Source organism: Aythya fuligula, chromosome 2, assembly GCF_009819795.1.
Source record: "Aythya fuligula isolate bAytFul2 chromosome 2, bAytFul2.pri, whole genome shotgun sequence".
Taxonomy (NCBI): Eukaryota; Metazoa; Chordata; class Aves; order Anseriformes; family Anatidae; genus Aythya; species Aythya fuligula.
The window spans coordinates 59,431,419-59,453,052 of NC_045560.1; the positions used below are offsets into that span (position 1 = coordinate 59,431,419).

A 21,634-nucleotide genomic window follows, 5' to 3' on the forward strand; every position below is an offset into this window, starting at 1 on the left:
TTCCAGAGTACATCAGATAAATACCATATTAAGTGAAATGAACTCCAAGTAATGAGTCTACACGAATCAACTTTCAACTAATCAACTAAGAGTAAGCGTCAAGAAAGTAAGAGCTGAAAAGTAGATGAAAAGATACCTATTCCCTTTCAAGGGCTTAAAAAATACAGGAAGAGTGGATTCATCTGTTATCACACTGCATTTCTAATAGGAAGGCAAGTAAACGACAAGTTGTAAAAGTTCATTATGGACAGTTGTACAACAATTATTTAAAAATGCAAAGTCACCTGGTACTTCAGTTTTTCAACGGGGCAAGATACCTGAAAATTGACTGGTAACAGAGAGATAAAAGTGCAACTAAACAAGAAGAGGAAAAATTACTCTCTTTGCAGTCTTAAATGCAAGATTATTCTGGTTCTCAATATCCAAAAAATGTGTAAGGTTGGCTTGAGGGGAAAAGGTGTGCTATTGAAATTTTTCTCAAATAAAATGAAAAGGGAAGGCATCTGGCTTAATGCTTCTTAAAAAAATAAAAGTGTGTGAATGAAAATTGTTACACATTTGTTAATAAAGACTCATACAGGCCAAGTGTCAAAATGATAGTGTGACTTTTCTTGAATTATTGACAATGGCAGATATACTGACTCTAATGCTCTTAACCCAAAATGTGAAGTGTTGCTGAAACTACCTTCTAGTAGCTTTACAGATTACAGAATCACAGAATTTCTAGGTTGGAAGAGACCTCAAGATCATCGAGTCCAACCTCTGACCTAACGCTAACAGTCCCCACTAAACCATATCCTTAAGCTCTACATCTAAACGTCTTTTAAAGACTTCCAGGGATGGTGACTCCACCACTTCCCTGGGCAGCCTGTTCCAATGTCTAACAACCCTTTTGGTAAAGAAGTTCTTCCTAAGATCCAACCTAAAACTCCCCTGGCGCAACTTAAGCCCATTCCCCCTCGTCCTGTCACCAGGCATGTGGGAGAACAGACCAACCCCCACCTCGCTACAGCCTCCTTTAAGGTATCTGTAAAGAGCAATAAGGTCACCCCTGAGCCTCCTTTTCTCCAGGCTGAACAAGTCTGAAGAAAGATAAGTTTTTTTCTTATATTGTAGAAATTTATCTTCCTCTTTATCAAAGAACTCCACAGAACTAAGGCCTTCTCAAACATAGTACAGAACACAATTAAGCTATTTTAATTTCTCAGTTAAAAGATTCCTGAGCTTTATCTTATGAGTTTACATGAATCAACTTTGAAACTAAGAGTAAGCATATTATTTTAATTAAGCATAGTATTGTTTTAAGTAAGCGTAATATTTTAATTAAGTACTTAATAGGATGATTCTCCTGTAGAACAGTAAGTACACATCCTTTATATTTTAAAAGAATTCAACCAGGGAGAATTTGGGGCACACAGTACTGCACTACAGAACCAACAGCGAGGGTAGAGTCAAGTGGAACTCTCTTGGGTACACCAATTCTTAGTGAAAACTTTAAAATCCCTTTCACAGCAAAAGTAATGTCCAAGAATTTCATTACCAGCAGTGATATTTGTCGAGAAAAACAAAAAGCACTAGTTGTTTCACTAAAATTCAAGTTAATGAATTAAGTTAAAATGTTTAAAAATAAGTTTAAATTATTTCTGAAAACTTAGAACTATGGTTTGGCTTCTTGGTAGCCCACATTACAGTATGTGTGCAAAAGACACAGTTAATATCAGGAAGTGCGCTCAATTCTTTTTTTAAATAAATCTCTCAAAAGATTAACATAAAATTTTTACATGATCAGTGTTCCTTATACATAACTGTTTGCATTAACAGATTAAATATCATTTCTTTGTTTTTAATGAACTTACCGAGTTGACAATATGTCAATAAGTTCTTTTCTGTTCTGGACTCTGAGTGTATTAGTTTTGTATCTGGAATCCTTACTAACTTCAGGCAGATTCAGGATCTAAGTAAAAATAAAGCTGAGTAAGACATCTGCTTGGCATGAGACATTTATAAGGTAAAGGAAATTCATTAAGGATTTAAGATAGCTTTCCAAAAGTCACTACTTCTCCTTAATCTTATATAGATTAGGAAATTATGAAGAGACAATGCCTCCTATTCAGTTACACAAGTACAAAAAAAAAAAAAAAAAAGAGAAATTAAACAAGATCTTAGTCCACAGCTTTGACTTTTAACTAGGAGAAACTCTTGTTATTATACTGTAGAACATTAAAAAAAGTTTTTAAGTTATTACTTTGAGGTTTGAGAGATCTGTGGGCTTCTCCTTCACTGAGTTATAAATCACGGAAAAAGAAATGTGACTGTACTTCATATGCTAGACTGAGAAAAGATATGTTTAAGAATGTTTCTTTTGATTTCAGTAATCTTTTCAAAAAGGATTAAATAAAAAAAAAATGTATTTTCTGTTGAAAGTCACAGTTTTTCTTTACGATTTCTTCAAAAAAATCTTATAAAGAAAATTGGTGGTTTAACCTCCAAGAAAGTAGAAGCATATCTTCTACATGTAACTCCTACCTGGCATATTAAAAGTGTGACCCTCCTGCAAAGACAATGTAAATTATATTATAAAGAGAATTAAATGTGCAGAACAAGTGTTCGAATTTTGTAGAGGCATATATGAAACACCGTAATTGTGTGGACAATCAATATTTACTATATAACTTATCTGTTCATGCTATAATGTACTTACATAGAACATAAATAAACAGAATGGGTTGTTCTTTTAAAATTTAATAAAAAATATCCCAGGAACATCTGCTACTGAGGAAGGCAGAAAAGAAGTTTACAAAGAAAGAGACTGTCATGTATTTAGTGGTCCTCAATAGATTTTTGTTTTATTAACATGTCCAGTCATTCCTTGAATTCATGTCTATGTACTACCACATATAAGTGACACATAGATTGGTGTCAATCACTTTGAAACTTGCTTCAAACTTAAAATTCTACTAGTACCTCTGAGACTGGTTCAGACCAAGGACACTATACTTTAATGACTTTGCTGGAGTGAATAAGGATATGGCTTCACTCTCAAGTGAACAGCTATTGAAGAGTTAAAACCATGAGCAAAACATATTCTTTCAACAGATACTTAGAGATATTCAAATCAGATAGTCACCCCTGACCTTTTTGTCACCCAGAGTGACAAAACTGAGCATGGAAACCAAAGTACCGATGAAGTTATTTTGGAACAATGATCATATTACATAAATTTTTTGCAGACTTTTATCTGTGAGGTAAAACAGCATTCTAACATCTTCCATTAACACTTAATTCACTGCATATTTTCTTTTACGTCTATGTTCACACAATCTAGTTTATGCAAATTGTAATATATGATAATCTGGCTTTAGAAAATTTTCTTCTTTTCCTGCCTGAAAGTTTAATAATAATATTGGCACTCCATTAAAATTTTTTCCTCCTTTTGATACTGTTATTTTTGGCATTAAAAAATTACTGCTTTAGGGAAAAGAAGAAAAAAACACATGCAAGGTTATTCAAAGTAAATGATAGTGAATACTTATTATGAGAGCATAAACAACCAAGAAATTCATAAGAAAACTATGGTTTCGTTTGAAAAATTATATGAAAAATGATCATATTGAGTTGCTTAGGACACTGCTTTAACATTAATGACTTCATCTTTAACTTAATATATAGACAGTTTTCTAACAGATGTATATGTTCCTCTCAATTTTTTGTGTTTAACAAATACACATTTGAGAAGTTATTCATTAATGTGCCATTCATCTTTCTGTAGCATGCTGCCAATGTTATTTTTTTTATTTCATTCTGACCAACTGGAATTAAACTGCTCTTTACCATTTCTCTTCAAGCTTACCTGATATGCAGTTGGTCTCTACAGTACAGAAACACAGAGTTTACAGTCTGAGTTCTTTCCCCCAGTTCTAGCAAAATTGTTTGCACACAAAAGCAGTCTTCTGAAGACTCTTGCTCAGTATTCCTATATAGACTGAAGCAGCCACACATTGGGATGTGCTTTAGTAACTCTTGATAACTATGAAATGCACCTCAACCAGCAGTGTTATGAAGTTTTTCAGCAATTATCAAAGTCCCCAAACAAGCTACAGTTCGTTTCCACTGATTCTGAAATTATTCCACTTTTTTTTCTTCTTGCTTGCTAATTGCTTCTCTAAGAAGACACAGTTGAAGCAGAATGTTTGCAATTGTTTACAGCCTAAGCCAGCTGTTACACCCCTTGAGTGCGTGTCTGCAGGGCAACGGCTTCCATACATTCTGTATTTTTAGCACCAGCTCATCTCAGAAAGGTTTTCTAATAGCAATCCCAATGTTTGAATTAGCATCCTCTGTATTTACTAAAGGTTCACTAGGGTGTTAAGGGCCTTCCTGTAATAAAGTCCTTTTCCTTTATTGGCTCTTCCCCTTCAGTGTCTTTTAAGCTCCAAAACGCCTTCGCCTTAACATAGAACATACCTCTAACGGTTTCCACAGCATTCCACTGAATTCCACATTCCTCAGTCTCTGGGCACATTAACAGTCTAAATCAATATCTACAATATTTTGATAAGGGCAAAAAAAAAAAGAATTCATACTATTTCTTATACAAGCCAGGATTCTGTTGGCCTTCTTGGCCACCTGAGCACACTGCTGGCTAATATTCAACCAGCTATCCACCAATATCCCCAAGATCCCTTTCCAGCCACTCTTCCCCCAGACTGCAGTACTGCATGGGGTTGTTGTGCCCTGACACTTAAGCACTTAGTCTTGTTGAATCTCATGCAGTTGGCCTCAGCCCATCAGTCCAGCCTATCCAGATTTCTCTGGAGAATCCTCCTACCCTCAAGTAGATCAATACTCACACCTTAATTGGTGTTACCTGCAAACTTACTAAGGGTGCAGATCCCCTCATCCAGATCACTGATAAAGATGTTGAAGAGAACTGGCCCCAGTACTGAGGCCTGGCAGACACCACTTGTGACTAACCTCCAACGACTCTTTGCACATGGCCACCCAGCCAGTTTTTAACCCAACAAAGCATACACCTGTCCAAGCCATGAGCAGACAGTTTCTCCAGGAAACTGCTGTGAGAAACAGTGTCAAAAGCCTTACTAAAGTCTAGGTGGACCACATCCACAGCCTTTCCCTCATTCACTGAGCACATCATCTTGTAATAGAAAGAGAGCAGGTTCGTCAAGCAGGACCTGCCTTTCATAAGGGCATTCTGACTGGGCCTGATCACCTGATTGTCCTGTAGGTGCCATATGATGGCAATCAAGATAATCTGTTCCATAAGCTTCTGAGGCGCTGAAGTCAAAATGAAAAGCCTGTAGTTCCCCAGGTCCTCCTTCCAATCTTTCTTGTAGATGGGTGTCATATTTGCCAGCCTCCTGCAACTGGGACTTTCCTGGATAGCCAGGACTGCTGATAAATGACGGAAAGTAGCTTGGTGAGCACTTCCACCAAGTCAAAAAAACTGGTCTTGCTGGTAAAGCAAGAAACAAAGAAGGCATTAAGTACCTCAGCCTTTTCCTCATCCTTTGTCACTATGTTTCCCCCCACATCCAGTGAAGGATGAAGATTTTCCTTAGTCTTCCTTCTCTTGTTTATGTATTTATAAAAACATTTTTTAATTGTATTTAATAGCAGTAGCCAGATTGAGCTCCAGTTGGGCCTTGGCCCTTCTAGTTTTCTCCCTGCACAGCTGCACAACATCTTTATAGTCCTCCAGAGTGGCCCAGCCCTTCTTCCAAAGGTCATAAACCTTCTTTTTCTTCATGAGGTCTAGCCACAGCTCTCTGGTCAGGCAGGCCAGTCTTCTGTCATGCTAGCTCATCTTTCGGCACATGGGGATGGCCTGGTGCTGTGCCTTTAAGATTTTTGTCTCGAAGAGTGCCCATCTTTTCTGCACTCCTTTGCCCTTCAGGACTGCCTCCCAAGGCACTCTGCCAACCAGTCTCCTAAACAGGCCAGTCTGCCCTCCAGAAGTCCAGGATGGCAGTTCTGCTAACCCCTCTCTGTGCTTTTCCAAGAATCAAAAACTCTATTAATTCATCACTATGCCCAAGATGGCCTCCAGCGTTCGCATCACCCACAAGTCCTTCTCTGTTTGCAAGCAAAAGGTTCAGTGTGGTGCTGTCCCTAGTTGGCTCACTCACCAGCTGTGTCAGGAAGTTATCTTCCAGACACTCTGTGAACCTCCTAGACTGTTTCCTCTCTGCTATCTTGTATTTCCAGCATAAATCTGGTAAATTGAAGTCCCCCACCAGAACAAGGGCTAGCAATTGTGAAACTTCTCCCAGCTGCTTTTAGAACATTTTGTCTGCCTCTTCATCCTGGTTGGACAGTCCATAACAGACTCCCACCATGACATCTGTCTCATTGGCCTTCCCTGATTGTTACACATAACCATTCAACACTGCCACCACCACTGTTCAGCTCTAAACAGTCAAAATGCTCTCTAACATATAGGGCCACCCCCACCTCTCAAATAAGATAACTGGTTTATAGAAAAATCTGGCCCTTACCCAAAACTTGAACTAAGTTTTCAGGTCTTTTACTCTCTTTGACAAGCAAGCAATCACAATTTTTTCATGCTTTGTACCTCCTACTTTCAATTCTAGAAATACCAAAACATCTTTACAAGGATGAAACAAAGAACAAGCAGCCTGTAGACTAAGGCCAATATTCATCTCACTTAACTTCAGGCTCTTCAGATTCTGTAGTAACACAAATCATTGATATGTTGCCCCATCTTATGGGTTACCACTTGCTCATTACTGAACACAAAGGGATTACATAGCAGCAAGTCCCACCATAAGTCTCACAGCAGCACCCTAAAGTGAGGTGAAAGCATGGTCTGAATTTTCAGTGCCTTCTAGCTCACAATATAGTGCCAGAACCTACTGAGCCAGACTTTCAGTTGTGCCTTACTCGAGGATGGCAGAATGACGAGCACTTCCAGTGATAAAACACAAAGAAGACATTCACAGCGATGTCCTGGGACCTTGTGGGAAGATTACCTTTATGGGACAATGACTCCTTGAAAAAACAGAGGTGTGGCAGCTACATACTTATTCAGTCATTAGTCCATTAGTCTTCCTTCATGTTCACCCAACAAAGATGGGTTCCTTCATGTTAACCCAACAATAATGACCACGCTTTAATGGTTCAACATCTGTAGGATGAAAACCCACTGAGAAAAGTCTGAAGTTAACTTGCTTCTTATTGTGAGAGCCAATCTGAGCAAATGGAAGCAGACTCCTCAAGAGATCTAGGTGGGCATATGTAGCCCAAAACACACTAGGAGAGAAGAGAGCTTCAGACAATCATAACTGCACTATCTTCTTACTACTTATTCCAGTTATTAGTCATGAACAACCATGGAGATGTGAAATGGCTGATGTGAACAAATGGAAGAAAATAATGCTCAATTTCCAGAGGCTGACAGCTCTACAAAGTATGACTAGTATAGACTAAATATCCCAAGTCCAAGAGGAAAAAAACTAACAAAAACAAACAAAAACAAGCAAAAGAAAAAAAGAAAAAAAAAAAAAAACACCACCACCACCAACAAAAACAATCGCAGATAAAAGGTAGAACTAATTTTATAAAAAACTGCCCAATACTATCTGAAAAAACTTCTCTTGTGCCATCCAACATATTAATGGGATCTTTTGTTTGGAATGTTGATACCCTTTATTTAAGAACATTTTTTTTTCACCTTCAATCAATACTTCTTTTTTTTTAAATGTATTCACTGTCCGGGGAGAAGTGATTCCAGGTATTGAAACCACAGGAAAAGAGTATGTGAAAAATCCAAAACTGTTTTAAAACTTTTCAAGCTACCCTCTGTAAAAACAGAATTGCCAGAGAATCATGTTTCTTCAATCCAAAATAAGGAAGATCGCATATTTTTGTTGAAGCTTTCTTCTCCAAAGTCACATCTACACCACTGCCATGTCAGCCCACAGTCCTGTAATACTTCTTTTCCAAGAAATCCCAAAGTTTCTCTGTGAGCATAGACCAGTACATAATAGTTTGAAAAGGGACTGCATGCTCAGCTATTGATTAAGGTGATACAAGAACCATCCATCTCCTAACTTGGCTATGTTAATAACTGTGCCTACACTTTGTGTTTTATGGAGAAATAGTGTCACATTTCTTCCTGAAAAAGACACTGCAGTGATTTTCATCACATTCATCATTTTATAACTAGGAGGTTGTTAGCTGGTTCGTGTTTTGGCAAATTAGCTATGCAAGTGCTTTAAAGGGGATTGAGCACACACAAATTTTGGAGTTAGGGTGTTCTTAATACACAGGCTAATTACAAAATTGCATCAGTGCCCTAAACTACCAGCTAGAAGCACAGGCTTAGAATTTATAGTTGCTACTTACTTTCATTTAAAAAAAAAAAAAGGGGGGGGGGGGGACAAGACTAAGAAGCAATCTCTATTTCATCTCTATTTCCCTACACAGCACAGAAATTGTCACACGTTTCTGTATTGTCAGCCTAACACACCATTACCTTGCACACAGTGACAAACTGCTGATCATTTCCAGCTCCCACTACGATGTAGCCATCCTTGGTCTTAAAAGCCTAAAAGAACAAAGAGAGGTGATAAGCTGTGACAAAAGTGTAAAATATTAGTACAACTATTAGGTGAAAACTTTGTAAATAATTTTCAAATGCTTTCCTTAAATGAACATTTCCATTCAAACTCTCTCTCTAGTTCTACAAAAGTGGATCACAGTCATCCACAAGGAGGAAAATTCAATTTAAAAGAGGAAGTAGCCCTTTTGAATTGTTTTAATTTTTAATATTTCTTTTTTTTTGGATTTGAGAAATAATCTTAGTTCATACTTTTTTGCTGAAAGTATAGCTTGAGGCAACTAGAAACTTTGCAAATGTGACCTGCACTCATAGGGACTGAGGATGATTTCCCAGGATGACACTTACTTGATATAAGTTATTTATTCAGCTTCCCTCTCAGCCTGACTGAGAGCACAGCTGCACTGAGTCTCACAGATACTCATTGAATGTGCCAGCCACAAGGCTACAGGGTAATCTGAGCTATGCTAGGGAAAAAAAAAAAAAAAAAAAAAAAAAAAAGAAGCCACATAGCAAATGACGAGTTAGGTACTTGCATGGGAATGAAAGGGATGGGCTGCATCTTTCGAGCTCTTCAGCTGGAAGTTAAGCTATCTCCTTAGTTAGTGGTCTCAAGACCAAGGTCCTAGAGAAAATGGAACTTTTTTTCCCCGCTTTGAGGAGTATTTTTTTGTTTTGACTTCATTACAGTACCCTTACTGGTACATTTCACGTTGAAATCGTCTCAGAATCACACAGAATCACAGAATTTTGTCTCGACTTAGATTTTCACAGGAATGAAGAAAATCTGTAATTGGCATCATCCTTGATTTTTACCACTGCATCAGGGCATCTTCCAAAAATGGATAATGCAAATAGATTCCCCTTTCTTCCACATCTCTCCTTTATTACTACCACAATTGTTATAAGCATTGGAAAATACTCTTTTGCTTTTAATTTGACTTCAGTGCACAGGTTCATGCACAAATGGCAACAAGGCCTTGTGCTAGTTTCTCACAGAGAACATAACGCATCTTACATTATCAGAAATCAATTTTCTCATCAGTTATAATTGCCTGATCTAAAGCTGTGAATTCTTAGTATATTTTTTTGTAAAATAACACAAACAAAAGCTCTGGTGTGGGAACATTTAACAATAAAGTCTTCTCACACCAGTGTGGCTTATTCTCCATCACAAATATGCTATTCTAGCTTGAAAACTTTTATAACAGTAACCACCTGGCACATTCAGAGCTTTAAAACTGTATGTGGAAAATTATGTCTATTGAAGTGCAAGGAAGTGTATATCACATTTACAGTATCGTTTGTTTGCTCCCTCTATACTTCATTTCTCACAAATAGTATTAGTCTGATAAAATTTATGAATTTATTTTTCAGACATTTAATTAAGCACTTGAGTCTAAGAATCTTAGCAAGCAAAGATGAAATTCAGCAAACATTTAGTCTCAAACATGCAAAAAGTAAAAAGTCTCATTTGGCCCCAATACAATAAATGTCTAGAAGCATGCATAATATATAGGTACTGCATACTCACACTGATGAAAGCAATGAGCACAGAAACAGTTGGGAAAAAGAATACACAAAAGTACGTAGATGTATAAACATTTTTAGATAGATCTGTTCATGCAGATTTTTGTCTAAAACAGTCGTGAACGTTGTGAAAATTGTTATAAATATACATGTTATAAAGTCTAGCAATATTTAAGAAACTTTTTTTTTTCTTTTTTTTTTTCAGAACAAATGGCTTTTAGTAGGAATAGTTATGAACTAAAGCTGTCAGTATAATCTTATTACCTTTACTTACAGGCAAGATCTGTTTCCTGAACCTCCCTGCCCAAATCCTGATGTCTTTGCTGATGCTCTGAATTCTAAAAGCAGCCACAAACATTTCACACAAAGTACGGGGAAAATAGATACACACACAGATATGTGTAGTAAAAAATATAGTTTTTATTGGTACAACCACATACTATTTCCCAGTAAACACAAAATACAAATTCTTTTACACAGTATTTTAAACTTGTAGTCTGGATGCCTGTTTACAGACTGCAACACCACAATGTATGTCATGTGCACTTATATACAGATGCCCTTCCTCCACACTTCAAAATCTATCTAAACTGGAGATATAGTCAAATCTTAAACAGTTCGCTATTTATCAGCAACTTCTTTTGAGACTTGCATCTCTGTAAGCAGAGTACAGTCGCACAATAGCTGCATACCACTCTGAGACATACATCTGCACCCGTGGGCTGCCCATGCAGCAGCGGAAGTCACTCAAAATTTAAGGGCCTGTTTATTAGCATTTGGGCTTCAGTGGCTTTGTGGAATGTGTGGGAAAACTGATTATTCTTAATTGCATTGTATGTCTAAAAAGCTAAAACAACAATCATGTCATCCTTACACAACAAAAACGGTATCATCATAAATGCAGCAGTGTCTTTTTCCACGAAGCTTAACTCAAATGTCTTCGGCTGCTATTTTAAGCTTCTCATTACAAAACAGCTGATTATTTGCCAATCATTGCTGCTGATAAAGCAAAAACTTCCAAATGTTATTAGCACAATACTGATGCCAAAATTTAAGGGCAATAACAATGGTTTTATTCATCACCCATAAATGTACGCACACTACAGGTTACCACAGGTTACTGGCTGGTCACAGACAGCTTCACGATCTTATTATACAAAGGAGAGTTAGGGCAAAGTGCAGACAGACTTTAATGAGATTTTGTTATGATAAACTGCCGTCCATCACATCGAATCACTTCACATTAGTGCAATAAAAGGCACTACACACACAAGGCAAAAGTCTTTTTTCCCTTTCCCTTTTTCTGAAGCATGAAGTCTTCTGATAAGTTCCTTGAGAACATGATCACGATTTAAAATGTGGTGCCCAGGTGGTACCCTGAGCACTAGGACATACACTCAGGTACAGGCAGGAACCAAAAACTAAACCGAAGAATTAGTTCACATCTTACATGTGGAAAAGGCAAAGGAAGACTGTGTAACCTCCAAAGGAGTAGCTTTTCAGTGTGGGCTGAGAAGCCTTGAACACCTCCAGGGATGGAGCGTTTGCAACTTTGCTGGGCAACCCATTCCGGTACCTCACCACCCTCTGAGTGAAGAATTTCTTCCTAAATCTACTAATCTGCTCTCTTTTAGTTTAAAGCCATTACCCCTTAGCCTATCACTATCCTCTCAAAATTTCCCAGTTTTGATGGTTTCAATGAAAGACTGTCAATCTCTTGTGTTTATTGTCCATGTTATGATTTTTAAGCCTATAAATGCTATGGCAATCATGAATCACATAAATATCTTTGCATATATTTCAGTTTGCACATTGATTCCACAAACAAAACTTTAAAATGTAAGGGATCAAGATTAGCATCTTATAACATAGCACTGTCTTTTGATTTAAAAAGCTGAACAGCAGCATCTAAAAGCTTCTAAGATCAGACTACCTGAGGGTTTGCATAGAGTCATTATGCAATGGTGAGTTCTGGAGCAGGGTAGTAACTTTCAAATGCCTTCTAACAGATGTTGGTTTTACAGAGGAGGTGGTTAATTGTTTCAGCTGGCATCATAAAGCAGCTTGCTTAAGATTTTGGAAAGATGGCATCCTTTTATAAAGACTAGATAGAGTATTTCTATAAGGTACACGTCTGTCAGCACATCAGGGAGCTCTCATAGATGGCATTGTGAACAATCCTCTGAGCTTCTTCCCAAGGCGGGCATCAGAGAAAGCAGCTTTGGCTGAAGGCTGAATGGTTCTTTGGGACTGGCTGGTGACACTGCAGAACAAATACACCTACTCAGAAGTCTATGAACATAAAATCAAAAAAAGTGAAAACAATATTTTCAAAAAAAGCTTTGAGGCTTGTTACCAACACTTTAAAAGAGATTTTCATATTCCACTCTTTCTTCTCCCCTCCACTTTCCTGTTTGCAGAAGTCTCTGTATGTGTACAGAATCATTGCATAGATATTCAGTAAAATATTTTGGGACCATGCAAATGCAAAGGACTGCACATATGTGCTGTAGGTCCCTGCTATTAATGAGTGTGCTCACAGACAAAAGCTGGTCTCTTGCAGGCTTGGAACCACAGAAAACTTACAATGTTACTTTCAATTTATTGCATAATTTTTCTTCAATTGCACTTTGAAGTTTCCACTCTGATACTCAATTCAACACAGAGGTCATTTAAGGACCAGTATTCTCTAGTCTTAAAGCAGATTAAAGGCCATAATTAAGAAGGTGATGTATTCAGGATTTGACTGACCTTTACACAGGCTTTTTCTCCTGCCAATCAAACATATCTAAAGTATATATTGATTTTTTTGTCTCTCTCCAACCCTATCAACCTTTGGTTCCCTAATACATTACAGAGCAAGAGATCCTCAGCTTTGCTTTGGATCCAGAATGGTTACATTCCTTCCAGATGGGATAAACTTGGCACATCATTTCTCTACCTTTTCACACCAGCTTGAAAAAAAAAAAAAAAAAATCTGTGCCACAGTATCATAGTATCTGTATGTTTTTTTCTTTCAAGGGAAGGTCACAGTTCTTTTATAAAAAATTAATATTTAATTACACTCTAACAAACGGGAACAAGACCAAGAAGTTTGGTCAGTGGTAGTTCTGAGCAAGATATATAAATCATAAAGACCACACACTTTGAAACTATTTGCCTACTTTGCACTCTCTTCTAGTGAAAGCAAACACTAAAAATAAAAAATGTAAATTTCATGAACTGGAGTAATGTATGCTGAATGCTCTCACTGAGCAAATTGAAGAAGGGTATTCCACACAAATATTTCACTTCTTTGCTCTGGTTTTCTCGACCTGTAGTACTTGTCTCTCTTCACTGTCATGTCACAGGATGTACTAACCTGCAACTTCATAGCTGTCTACTGGACAGATCACTATCAATTACATCTGCAACAATCCACTTGCAGAAAGTGATGTTTGACTGGATGCCACGAAGTGGGGAAGGTGTTTATGGTAAGACTGGGAATGATTACATGGGTTTCCACAATGAGGCAGAACACCGACACAGATTTTAAAGAAAGTCCCCTACACACTACCATCCAGGGATATCATTCACCTCCATTGGACACCTTTTCTGGTCAACCTTCAAGCTCCATGTATGTCTGAGTGTGGGAAAAATGAAGTGGAAAGCCAAGCACCTCACTTTGCCCAGCTGATCCAGGAGCAAAGCAGATAGCCATTGAATGCAGTATGCATGCTTCTTGCTGAAAGGGGCACTAAAGTTAACACAAAATCACAGCATCGAGCAGGGATATCTACATTTGGCATTACAATGCCAATTCTCAACACTCAGGAAGTAGGACAGCCTAGTTCTGCTTTCCAGACTATGTCATGCTTTTATCCAGTTTTTGCCTATGTGAGAAATATAAACCACTGGGAACAGAGACTGCAACCAAGAACTCTCCAATCCTTTGCTCAGTGTCCTAACTGCTATATTAGAGACAGGACTCCCCTCTCACTTGCTTTTCTTCTGGTCATAAGACATCTGCATTGTTGACATTGATATGAAATAGACGTAATGCATAAATTCATGATCTAAAAGTATCAGTTGGGCACACTACTTACCCAAAATACTTTTATAGCTGTTACTTTATATTCAATAGAACAATGAATGTTAACTTTGGATTGGTTTCTTGGTTTTAGAGATAAAAGACTTTTATAAAAAAAAAAAAAAAAAAAAAAAAAAAGATAATGTGGCAACCCACCAAGCCTACTACAGTACAAGGAAGAAAATAATATACTCCACAAGGAAATACACCAATTTTCTTTGCTTTCTAATTTAAATGCAATATATATCTCGTCTCACCACCCAAAAAGCCATTTAAAAACTCCTGGTAGAGCAGTACACAGCTTTAAAGTGGGCAACTTGTCACTTTCACAAATTTTGAAAATATGAAATACCAAAGCTATACCTCAATTAAAAATAACTTCTCTAGTATTGTAAACTGGCATTAAAACTGTTCCTTGCTGTTGAAAAACAAAATATCACACACAGAATCACATTCTCCATTGCCACATTAGTTTTCCATTAGTTTTTCAACAATGAAATCACACACATACACACACACACAAAATAAATAAACTTTAATCACAGTATCACACTGGAGCCAGTGTAATTAATGTTGTGTCAGCATTTCCATTTAAGCCACTATTTTCAAGAGGTTTATAGCACAGCCATAAAAATTCAGTTAGGTTGAAATTAAGCAAACAAGGTCTTATAGAGCAAGCAACATTTAAGTATATATACAGACAGCAACCAGTTACTACTTATATGGGAATTAAAATAGACGCTTACTGATTTTAAAGGGCACTGCAGAGCTGTTTTTTATATAATATTTTTCTCAACATTTACAATAATCTCTCAAAAGTCTAAATCCAAATGTTTCCTTACCCTTTCCCTTCTCTCACAATACTTCACACAATTTTGTTCAATTTTAGGATTGCAAGCATTTTTGTTTGTTTGTTTGCTTTCACTCAAAGTAAAGAATGCAATGAAAACACTTATTTTGGTGAAAAAATAATAATAATAAAAATAAAAAAGAGCACATATAACCAAAGTCTGATCCTGATATGGGCCTCTGGGCATTACTGAACTAGAAATGATAAATAGTTCTTATACCTTCCAAAAATCATAAGATATAGCTGTGTGGAAAATCTGAGTGCCTAAATATGAGTTTTTAAGAGTGCTATTTAGAATCTAATTCTAAACAAGATCCTAATTCTGCTTTCAGTAGAAACCATCAGAGCAGGATTTGTCTCATTATTTTTGTCCCTTTTCCCTCCCTGCTCTTTGGCTTTAAGTGATATTGTGATACTTTTTCCAAAGGTCAGCTTTGTAATACTGACTACCTTTGTGGTAACTCACATTGAGTCCATCAGCCTGGCATTTCAAGCAGCAAACAGATGACGCAGTGCAAGCAAACTAAAACTCACAGGCTGGGCAGCCAGCACTATTAACTTAAAGGTCCTAATAACCTCCTGTCCTGCTGCAAAGAAGGCTCTTTAAAAAGCTGAGCTGAATATTTTGTTAGGTCCTCTGTCAACAGGCCAGAAGAGAGGAGCAAGGGATCAAATTATCACTGATGCTGATGAGAATCAGCAGAGACACCAGCAAGGGCATAACAATTACAGTGGTGCAAAATTGGCTAGGCTTCACAATTTGGCAATTGCACAACTTAAAATAAAGTGAACTCATAAGTGAAATCTCCCATTTAGTTGCAGAACAGGATGAACAAAGGCAGGAGAAACTCTACTCCATTTCAGCAACCTGCCTTTGCCCTGTTTTGGATATTATTATTTTTTTCATTTAAACTCTCAAACAATATGTTACCTTACAAACTACTCAGTAGACACAGTACGGCGAACTAGAAATGGATTTCGCATACTTCAGCCTTGACTCTTCAGTTTCCTTGGTTTGTGGTTTTAAATCAGACTCCTTAAGGTTTATTACACATAGTTTATTTTGGTTTAAAATGCTACTCAATCTCTAATCAAGGATTTAGAAATTGCAATGGTCAAACATCTAGGATGCTCACTATCTGAAATCCTCAGTTCATGCCAGAAAAACATTACCAGACCATACGAGTAATAGTAGTGAGATGAACTTTGAAAAGAAGAAACATAATAATGATGAGTGGAACATTTATATGTTTAAAAGAGTTAGAAGCTCCTTTCCTCTTCATCTCCCTATACGTTTTTGATAGCCTTCCTTCAAAATAAAATGCAGACTTTTGTTTTTTCTCTATTATTCTTTTTTTATTGTTCTCGAGGAGTCTGAAAAATATTGAACTCTGAAATCACAGTACTACAATTCCAATCTTTATCTACCTCAAATTTAGCATTATTTCAATTGTTAAATTTTGAAAATCACTATAATTAGAAATTAAGATATTACACTTTTGCCAACTTAAAACTGTGCTTGCAATATTTAACAGGTTTATATCTAAATATTTGTAAATGTGTAACTAGCATTTTTTTTACTTATTTATTCTAGCAACTAATCCGTCAAATTTTCTGCTGATAGATAGCTATGGGAATCTGTAGGGTAGTAACTACTTTTTTTTTTTTTTTTTTAACAAGGATCTTTATGTCTCATAGAGTGCTTTAGCATAATGAACATAACTATCCGTTACAAAAAAATTGTTCTGGAGTGTCAACATGGTGTAACTGCTTTTTGTCATCACAGTCTAAAATCTACATAAGGTTTTTATTGACATTGTCCAATCTCCTTGCAACTCCCACCCCAAAGTCTGACTGACACAACAATGCCTGTAAAACTGTGGAAAAGGTAAAGGAGATGGAGAGAGGAGATGGAGAAAATCCCAGCTTTCAAAAAATATTTTCCTTTTTCCCCTTGCAAGCTCAAAAGAAAAAAGAAAAAAATATATATATTAGTTTTCAATCACAGGTACCTCATGCAGTTCTTTAACAAATAAGCTTGATTCTCATTAATTGCTAGGTTTATTTCAAAGCTTTCCTCTTGCCTTACGCTATCATAAATTCTGTGGGCCTCCAGATGGCCTCTACTTCTCTGAGATGTCATAACACCAAGACAGTGTGAGCACCCATATGACAATTCTGATCTCATCGTATTAAAAAGGGTTGGATTTATCTATAATCCTGAATCTGAAGATCACCCAGTGCCATAGACTTTGTATTTGTTGGTATAACCAGCCAATTCACATCCCCTGCCAACCTAAATGCTTGCCTTTGACTTTTGTAAAGAAATGCCCAACCACAGTTGCAACTAAAAAGGTTAAGAAGCATGACTATAATTGTCTCTGCCAAACACCATGATATCAGGGAGAGCAATTATGTAAAATTACTGCATTTTTACCACAGATAATTGCCATAAATTGTTACCCAACACTGGTCCAGCATTATTATACTGCCGTCATGAATGCGTACTGCTCCCACTACAGACAGTCTTTGGTAAAAAAACATGTGTTGTTTTACATACTTTTCATAATAAATAATTTCCAGAAGCTAAAACAAAGCAAGGACACACAGAGGGGTAATTAAATTAAATGTCAGTCACACGTAGTCAAATAAGTTTAATGCAACCTAGCTGTTGCTATACATATACCATAGTGCAGCCATGGTATATGCAGTCTACTTGCTAACCAAAAAGATTTCCAGTAAGAGCAAGCATCTTGTAAAGAGTGAATGAACCTTGTCAGAGCAGTGATCCTAGCTATGGTGGGCTCTGGCCTGGCTATGGCAGAGGGATGATGCCAGCAAGTGTGGAGGAACAGCCTGGCACTTGGCCCTCCTCAGGCTTTCTTCCCTCTTTATTCAGCTGGGGAAGTCAGAGGACTGGTCTCCTAACAATCTGGATAGCCTTCTGGTGACACTAGGGTTGGCATCAAATGTGCAGCAGCAGCAAGACCCACACACAAACTCACCATCGTGCTGGGATGGACCAAAACGGACTGCTGGCAGCAATGTGGCCTCTTCTTGCACCCCAATGACAGCCTGAAGTGCTCCCTGCCCTTTCTTCCTTGGAGTTTGTTATGAAAGGACCTTTCACAGAAACATGGAGCTTGTTGCTTGGTTATTCAGAGCCAATTATCTGAATTCTCACTCAGGGAACAGAAGAAGGAGCAAACGGGAAGAATAGGTGCATAGATCCTCTCTCTCTCCCCTCTACCAGGGTGCTAATGGAACTGTTAGGATCTTTTGCAGCACCTTTTATAACACCACCAGAAAGTAATACATGGAGAGGAGTAACAACATTCATTGCAATGGACATATTAAGACAACCAGAGATGATTTTCAGTAACAGTGGGATATTGGTACATTTAATTTCTTTCCAATATACATTTACTTTCGTATGTACAAAGTTTGGACACTTCAGTAGACATTGACAAAGCTGTGCTTAGAAATGGGAAAGATCGCTAGAGAAAATTATGCAGGTATGCATACCAATTTTCACATCAAGTTAGGTACTGAAGCATAAGACTTTTTAGACAAATACTATTATTTTTCCAGATTTGATTTGTGTTTTTTCTTCTTTTCAAAATACACACAAGTTAATACAGAATGCTTCAAGTAACAAAGCAAAGCAACTTTAAAGGTGCTATAAAATATGACCTCGGATTCACCACAGGTACAATTCAACAATGGATGCCATAGAGAATGTAAAGTCAACTGAAATGAGTAAGCCACATAGTTACTCACTAGACTAGAGATTCCAAATGAAAATCAAGTTCCCACGGAATGAGATTTGTGTTCTGTTCACATACAAAGAAAACCTGCTATGAAACAGGAGGATAGCTTTTCCCTCCCCACTCAAAAAGCCCACTCAAAATCTTTTTGATCTTAAAACCTAATGGAACAGGAAGACTTACAGGAAGACTGTGGTTGCATATAATTGCCTACCCCAGGTTGGGCAGTCCAAGATTTAAACTAGAGAATTTGTTTACCTCTGTAAGAGAAGTACAGACGTTGGCTCAGGCTAACTGCCTTTGCATTCACCCAGTTTTTGAATGGACTGCAGAGCATGAACTGAGCCCCATCTTCCTAAATTGCCACAAGTGCAGTGATACTAGTAAAATGCAATACACGTTGAATACACTGCTAATAGTACCCTTGCTGGTATCTAAGGCTATTTCAATAATATCTGCTTGGACAGCAGGATACCTCCATTTGTAGAGCAGCAGTCATCCTGTACGAGGATACTTTTGAAAGCATGCTGCCAGTCTGCTGCTTGCATCAGGAATCACAAACTCAGACAGCCGGGAGAAAGAAGTTGAGAAAATTAAGACTTCAACTGCTCATTGTTGTATGTAAATTGTTAAAGTGTCACCTAGATATAGAGTTTGCAAAAAGGCCGACAGCTTCAGGAGACACTGGCATATTTTCCTTCTCTCTTCTCATATAAGTTAGCAGAACATAAACTTAAAGATCAGAAACCCCTTATGATGCAAACATGTTAAAACAAGGCTCATGTATGACGTGGGAAAGGCACAGACATGAGCAGAAGATAAAGCAAAATAATTTATTTTTATGTACCTGGGATGATGTTTGCTCCCATTCAGACAACAACAGAGATAGTGAATAGTTAAAGCAAGGAGACTTAAACATTTTTCTGGACAATTATTCTATCCAAAATGCCTCTTCACATAAGAAAGGGAAGGTAGAAAAGCACAGGAGTTTTGTGAACCCTAACAACTGAAGCTGCCATTCATCCTACTAGCTGCTCCACGGCTTCACATCCTAAACAAGTATTCAGATATTGATATCTGAGATGGGGGGTTGGCAGAGGAAAACCTTGTGGAAGTTATTCAACCTCATTAAATCCACAGACATGACCAAGTACCTGATTCAAAAAGTTTGTACTCAGTCTAAACCTAACAGATGATTTAACAGTTAGACCAGCATACTTAAAATGCAAAGTAGAGACTTCAGCTGGTGGGGAAAAAATAAAATAAAATAAAATTTGGTGGTTTAGGAGAAACTAACTAGGACAACCTAGTATAAAGAACTGTTTTACATCCTGAAGAACCATAATGAGACTGGTTTTGAAAACTACTATTGTGTTTTAAAGTATCCAACAACCTTCCTCCCTCTAAGGCCAGTAGCAGTAGCTGAATTAGCAGGAATAATGATTTGAGGGAGTCATTATTTTAACTATTAGCATTTAGGGAAACATTTTAACCCACCAAATGGGCTTGACTTAAAGAAAAATTAGTCACTGAGTGGAGTACATCAGTAGCTATCTCAAAATAAAAGACCACCCTCATTCCATGTTAAGTGATCAACACGAAAACATTTAACTATAATTCTTACTACAATATATCAATCCTAATACTACACAATTCTTGATTTTTCCCAAGCAAAAATACAGTGTCTTGCTCTCTGCAGAGAAATGATCTTCCCACAGATGAATACAGAGTCTAGCAAAATGAGCTAGGGAACTAAAGCTCTTAAAATGCAGTATAAGGTGCAAATTGAAGAGTTGAAGAACAAAGATTGTCCTTGTTGGAAAGAATTTGAATGTAAGTGCCTTTATTGTCTCTAGTAACACAGGGGTGGCAAGCGCCAAACAGGAACACAGGAAAAAGTATATCACCGCTGCAGAGTTAAACCTGGCTCTAATCACATATAAACTTGGATAAAAGGCTTTGATGAGTGTTTAGGAGATTGGTTTGCTTTCTTGGCCCAGCTGGCGTTTAGGCTGAAATAAACACAAACTCTAACACTTCTTATTTCTTATTATGATCATAGCCATGAACAGCTTGTAGCCAGATCACAGACACCAATCTACTCCTACTGAAATTCCTTTCTCCTCCCCCTCGGATATGTCAAAGTTCACACAAGTTTCTAAAGCAAGCAGAAATATAGAGACTTTACTATCCAAAAACTTTGCTGGCCACATCATTTTGCCTCAGTTGGCCAAATCATATCATGGATACATAATTATATGCTACTTAGAACACAAAGAAATTTTCTGATGCTAGGTTTTCTCACATTTTACTAATTTTTCAGGCAGGGTGGCTGAGAATGGGCTAAGTCCATTAAACTCTGTGGATCTAGTAAACTTCTGTTTAAATTAATAATAATAATAATAATAATAATAATAATAATAATAATAATAATAATAATAATAATAGATCTCCAGATTATCTCTACGTGACACATTCTTCACCTATATCCCCATTCATGGACCTTTTCCAAGCCACGTTCTTTAGATAACAAAGTTAAAAATGTTTTTCTAAAGTGGTCTGAGGATGAAAAGTTTTCCCACAATACACTGTAGAAAAATCATACAGTGGTGTAATTCAGTGGAGTACCTCTAGAGCTGTCTGTGCTTAATCTAATGCTGGAGTAGACAGTGCTTCAGTCTGACTTGCATATGGATTTACGAGATGAGTTCTCATACTTGTCTTTTCTAAAGATTCCTTAGCATAGGTGCTCTGCAGTGAAAACAGTTTATACAGAAAACTTTGTACCTGCCCTCTCCCTCTCCTCCCCCAAAAGGAAC

General features: G+C 37.3%; 1 protein-coding gene across 3 annotated transcripts in view; it reads right to left on the reverse strand.

Moving 5' to 3' along the window:
• SUGCT (succinyl-CoA:glutarate-CoA transferase) overlaps nucleotides 1-21,634 on the reverse strand; it is a 326,609-nt gene that overhangs the window by 192,412 nt on the left and 112,563 nt on the right. For all 3 annotated transcript variants that reach the window (XM_032183117.1, XM_032183115.1, XM_032183118.1), the window contains 2 exons: nucleotides 8,516-8,587; nucleotides 1,857-1,954 (listed from right to left, as the gene is read on the reverse strand). In XM_032183117.1, coding sequence (XP_032039008.1) covers nucleotides 1,857-1,954; nucleotides 8,516-8,587 — 170 coding nt within the window. The remainder of the gene's footprint in view (nucleotides 1-1,856; nucleotides 1,955-8,515; nucleotides 8,588-21,634) is intronic.